We start from the raw sequence: 6,149 nt of genomic DNA on the forward strand, positions 1-6,149 counted from the left end.
TCAAAATTGTTGCAGATTAATTCTCTCGCGATCAAATAATCAACCAATCATTTCAGCTTTAGTTTGTGAAGTTTTTGAGGGACTTGTGTTTCCATTTATTTCCCACTATGTCTCACTTTTATTACTGCTCAATGAAACGCTGTAATATCTGTGTGTGTGTGTGTGTGTGTGTGTGTGTGTGTTGTGTGTGTGTGTGTGTTGTGTGTGTGTGTGTGTGTGTGTGTGTGTGTGTGTGTGTGTGTGTGTGTGTGTGTGTGTGTGTGTTGTGTGTGTGTGTGTGTGTGGTGTGTGTGTGTGTGTGTGTGTGTGTGTGTGTGTGTGTGTGTGGTGTGTGTGTGTGTGTGTGTGTGTGTGAGAGAGAGTGAGAGAGAGTGAGAGAGAGTGTGAGAGAGAGTGTGAGAGAGAGTGTGAGAGAGAGTGTGTGTGTGTGAGAGAGAGTGTGTGTGTGTGTGTGTGTGTGAGAGAGAGTGAGAGAGAGAGTGAGAGAGTGTGAGAGAGTGAGAGAGTGTGAGAGAGTGTGTGTGTGTGAGAGAGAGTGTGTGTGTGTGAGAGAGAGTGTGTGTGTGTGTGAGAGAGTGTGTGTGTGTGTGAGAGAGTGTGTGTGTGTGTGTGAGAGAGAGTGTGTGTGTGTGAGTGTGTGAAAAAGAGAGAGAGTTTGTCACTGAGGGTCGACAGAGCAGACCAACCATGAGGGGAGGGTGTGCCTGAGCCTCAGCTGTGTGTCTGGTATAAATACACTTCCTCCCGGCTTCACTCTGTCTCCGCACCAGCAGCAGCAGCAGCTCCGTCTGGAAGGTCAAACACATGATGGCAGCGCCCAAGAAAGTCTGTGTGATTGGCTCTGGTAACTGGTGAGCTGAAGGTTTTAATGTGTTTGCATTTCTTTCATGCACTTTAGGATGTCTTTCAGTGTGGTGTTAAAATACAAGGGGTGCAATAGTACATTCATAGTCAGCATATCTGTATTTTTGTTCCCTTGATAAGATCTCACACGCATTTTTTTTTTTGTGAATGCTGTCTAAAAGTTGGCAAACTTGGAAACCAGAAGGCAACTTTAGTCTTTGTTAAGAGCACAGAAATGATTCACAAAGTTCATAAACTCACCTGCTGTTTTGCAAGACTGCAGATTGACATTTTCTTTGCAGAGAGCAGGTTGTTTTCCTCCAAGACTAACACTGACTCTCTGAGTATATGCGATGACCTTAGGTGCCTCAGCACTCCAAAATCTTTATTAAAGAAACGACACCTGCCTTTTATCATTCAGCAACATTTGTGCTGAATAAGCCTTCGTGTGGTGTTGATGTCTCTCAGCCAGCATGACCTTTAGATTAGTCGGTGGTGGAAGTAGTCAGAGGCTTTAAAGCAGCAATACTACACTGTAGAAACAGCCCAGTGCAAAAGCCCTGCATTCAAAACTGTACTAATGTAAATGTGAGCAGCAAAATGTAAATAAAGCAAGTTAAAAGTAGCATCACTAATGTAGTAACATGTAAACAGCATTTTAATGCTGTGAGTGGTCGAGAGAGACATCATTTAAACTAATTTGGGTAGTTCAGTAGGCATCATGTTTTATAAACTGGTGATGTTTTGTTTGTAAAATCTTACTCTGCACACTATATCTGTCAAGTATTTGTAGTGGATTCCCCTCAGAGAATTTGTAGAAGTAAAACGTTGCAGAAAATGTAAATACACCAGTATCAAGAACCTCAAACTGTAATGTGCTTACTTTCAACGAGTTAGATTAGTTATGACGGGATGAAAGTTTAACTGATATGTGCTAATAAATGCCAACTTACTGATACTTAATATGTGATCTCAAAAAGGGATTTCTCACAGCTCTCAGCTCATGTTATGTTGATATTCAATAGCCTGTCTTTGAATGGGACGCTCCTTATGCCAAAATGATGCTCTGCTGGTATTTATTATTCACCTATAGTGCTATTCTTGTCTGGAAGAGCATTTGAAAACTTTTTAGGTCATGTGACACAAAAGTTCTCCACTACAATCCAGATTGATGGAGGTCTATGTCCCAGTTGACAGTTACTGTAACTGCTGTTGGTGAAGCAATGGTCAGTGTAAATCCTCTTTAATATCAGCAGTAGTTGATGCTGAGAACATTTTGTTATGTAAAAATACAAAATAAATGAGAGTAAATATTAGGCAGAGCAGTATCAGAGAATCAATTTCCCAAGGCTGGACGATATGACACATGTTTGATCATTTCTTTCCTCTAATATCACAGCAGCACCACTTTACACTTGAAAAACTCCCAGTGCCCTGGTATGAAATCCATTCAAATCCATGTGTGGTTCATATTTCACAGCCTAAAGCAGAGTAAACTATAAGTTCAAGCAGCTATTGTCCTGACACTGGAATGATCATCATGTGTCCCTGCATGTCCACAGGGGCTCTGCCATTGCCAAGATTGTGGGCGCCAACGCAGCCAAGTATGACAGGTTTGACACCACAGTGAACATGTGGGTGTTCGAGGAGACAGTGAACGGCCGTAAACTCACAGAAATCATCAACACAGACCATGAAAATGTGAAATATCTGCCTGGTCACAAGCTGCCCCCCAATGTGGTAAGCACCAAAAATGCTCTTGTTGGTAATAATGACATATGTAATTCCCATGTAAGAAAAATCATCTTATATGTGCATGTAAATCTTCTTTTGGAGAACATTTCTTTTGTTCAGTGTTCTGATTGAAGTCTTATCATGATTTCTCTCTTCCTCAGTTGGCTGTTCCAGACTTGGCTGAGTCTGTGAAAGGAGCCGACATCCTGATCTTTGTGGTCCCTCACCAGTTCATTGTGAGAGTGTGTGACACCATCAAAGACCACATCAAGAAGGACGCCGTAGGAATGTCTCTCATCAAGGTAACATCTTCCTTATCCTTATCAAAATTTCCTGTTCTTTCTGTTGGATCCCACAATGCACCGAGGAATGAGACGTACACACTCAGATTTTCTCATATGGTGATCTGTCTCTTACAGGGTGTCGATGCAGGCCCAGAGGGTCTGAAGCTGATCTCAGAGGTCATCCGAGCGAAGCTGGGCATCAACATGACGGTCCTCATGGGAGCCAACATCGCCAGCGAGGTCGCTGATGAGAAGTTCTGTGAAACAACCATTGGTATGCCGTTTAATTCTTGAAAAAGATATCCATCGTATGAGGGCAAAATGGCATCACACTCATGAAAATGACTCTTGATATTAAAGTAAGCAGAGTAATATAATGTAAGTGAAGACAGTGCTTACATGATAAATGATATGATAAATTTCTTTTTTCTTTTTACTGGATAGATAATCATTTGAAGTGATACTCCTGCAGTGAACAACGTGACTGGATGAATTTGGATATTTCATGAAATTATAATGGTTGAAAGTATCAACAAGCGGATGTACTGGTCCAACTGCAGACTGAACCTTTTTCTTCACACTTACATTGACCAAGTTTTATTTGTTTTTTTTTTATTATTTTACTGAAAGATTGTGAGACCTTCCATTTAAAAAGTAATACTACTCAAAGCCATTTGAGACATGCTGCTGAACAAGCAGAGGTCTAGAATCCAACTCTCCTTTTGTTGTAGTACACTGAGTGGCACATCAGTGTGTGTAGTTCACAGTGCACACCACAGGACTTAGTCAAATTTTAAGTTTATTGGAATAGTTCTTACAAATCAATATGGTTTGGTTTGATGTGTCTTGCTCAAAACATAATTTTTATTGTCTGTTACAGTATAAAACTTCTCAAGTGTTGCACTACGGAAACTGATGATGATTTATTTGTTATTTTTGTTCACAGGGTGCAAAGATAAAACATGTGGGCCCATTTTGAAGGAACTGATGCAGACCACTAACTTCCGTGTGACCGTGGTGGAAGAGTCTGATGTCGTGGAGATTTGCGGTGCTCTCAAGGTCGGCTTTAACCCTCCACCAGATTGATCTGATCTTCGTGATATTCACAGTCATCCTAGCACTGGCAGAAATTTCAGTTTTATGTCTTTATTGCGCAATTAAACAATGCATATAAAGTTGCTCCAGAGAAATTTACAGCATAATCTTATTGCAGTTTGGTATTTGTAGACATCTACTGAACTTTCACTTTAAATTTAGTTTTGGCCTTGATGTATTTGATCACTCATCCAAAGCAATGTTACATGTTTAAGCTGCTGATCTGCTCGCCTTCAAGGTGCAAAAAATGTAATTGTAAATACTCCAAAATAATTGCTAATAATCTTCCTTTATTTTTGATTATTTGGGAGTTGCTTTTCATGGAAATCGTATTCAGCAGGATGTGTGTATTTGTTAAAAGCAGTAAACAGATAACTAAGATCATTTGCTGGAAGTCTATAGTGGCTGTAGAGCATATAAATGATGTCAAGAATATATGAATATAATCTAGTTGGAAGTATTCCTTTCTCATCTCAACAGTTAGACTCCTCATAAGCATTAACATGTGAAAAGAGCAATACACTAACAGCAGCATCTCCTCTTTATTTGCCATTGCAGAACATTGTAGCAGTGGGAGCAGGTTTCTGTGATGGCCTGGGGTTCGGCGACAACACCAAGGCAGCGGTGATTCGTCTCGGCTTGATGGAGATGATTGCCTTTGCCAAGGTCTTCTGCACAAACTGCCATGTCTCCCCCGCCACCTTTCTGGAGAGCTGCGGCATCGCTGACCTCATCACGACCTGCTACGGTGGACGCAACCGCAAGATTGGAGAGGCTTTCGCCAAAACAGGCAAAGTAAGGGAGGAAAATATTTTATCTCTTTATATATGTTTGTTTATCTTCGTCACTCTCTTTTCATGAAAACCATAATCATCTAAGACCAATAAGCATCTCTGTGTGTTCAGACCATTGAGCAGTTAGAGAACGAGCTGCTGAACGGTCAGAAGCTTCAAGGTCCAGCTACTGCCTCTGAGGTCCACCAAGTCTTGAAACAGAAAAAAATGGTGGAAAAGTAAGTTCGTCTCATATTTTGTTTTTTAAAACATGGCTCATTTGGACTTTAATGAGTCCTACAATGACTGATAGGATTTGGGGTTTTAGGTTTGGATTCCACTTTAAAGAAGAAAATTTGATTGAGTTTCATCACATAATGTAAATATGTACATTGCATTTAAAGGAATAGCTCAACATTTTGGGAAAATTTGCTTATTTTTTTTTTTTTGCTGAGAGTTAGATGAGAAGCTCTTGACTCATTTCATGAAAGCATTAATTTCTGTTTTTACACTTTGGGTTTTTGAAACAAATGAGAATTTATGTGTCGATTAATGAACCTTATAAGTGCTGAGAGGCACGTTATGTTATCTCCACACAGAACCAGTTTTTAGTCTTTATGCTAAACTAAGCTAACAGGTTGTTGACTGTGGTTTTATACTCATGGTACAAGGTGAGAGTGGTATAAATCTTCTCATCCAACTCGAGAATGTGAACAAGCTTAATTCCCGAAATGCCGGTCTATTCCTTTAATAATGAGCATCCTTCTAACGTCATTCTTTCACCTCTCCAGGTTTCCTCTTTTCACTGCTGTTTACCAGATCTGCTTCAACAGCCACCCAGTCACAGAGTTCATCAAGTGTTTGCAAAACCACCCAGAGCACATGTAAAGGACTGACGAGAGGGCGGATGAATGGATGAAAGTTGGAAAAGGACTTTTACACTAGAGCTACCGTATAACCAGGGAGTTTATAGGGCGGGCAGGTTAGGTGAAGATTGACCCTCATCCTGACTCCTCTCTTGTTTGAGTCTTGCCCTCCATCTGCCTGAGGTGCTGTGTTGACCTGCTGTTATGACATTACTGACAGAAGCATAACTTCTGTCACCACCCCTGTCCTTATGTTCTGATTCTACACATACATGTCACAAATTGCTGCAAAAATCGACCAAGTCTTAAAAGTTTGAAGAATTTGAGTTACTCTGCCTTACACAATATACACACCCTGACCTGAATGTTTTGAATGGTTACAATATTTCTTGGGTAAAAGTGCCTTGACTTGCCTTTTCACTGACATGTATGTTAAACAAAGCACTGAACACACAACAGTCACCACTCACCACCCACGTGTTGCTTCTTAATATGTAACCGATTACTTACCTAGGATTTATTTTGGAATAAATTATTGAAGTCGTTTACTTTGT

At 40.4% G+C, this 6,149-nt stretch overlaps 1 protein-coding gene across 1 annotated transcript; it reads left to right on the forward strand.

The window, feature by feature from the left end:
• The first annotated feature begins 690 nt into the window (after positions 1-690).
• On the forward strand, positions 691-6,148 carry gpd1b (glycerol-3-phosphate dehydrogenase 1b). Its single transcript, XM_056365411.1, has 8 exons — positions 691-851; positions 2,406-2,583; positions 2,739-2,879; positions 2,997-3,135; positions 3,808-3,920; positions 4,515-4,751; positions 4,862-4,968; positions 5,521-6,148. Exons 1-8 carry the CDS (start codon positions 805-807, stop codon positions 5,615-5,617), a joined length of 1,059 nt encoding a protein of 352 aa, XP_056221386.1. The 5' UTR covers positions 691-804; the 3' UTR covers positions 5,618-6,148.
• The last annotated feature ends 1 nt before the right edge of the window (position 6,149 follows it).

Source organism: Seriola aureovittata, chromosome 2 (assembly GCF_021018895.1).
Source record: "Seriola aureovittata isolate HTS-2021-v1 ecotype China chromosome 2, ASM2101889v1, whole genome shotgun sequence".
NCBI classification, from domain to species: Eukaryota; Metazoa; Chordata; class Actinopteri; order Carangiformes; family Carangidae; genus Seriola; species Seriola aureovittata.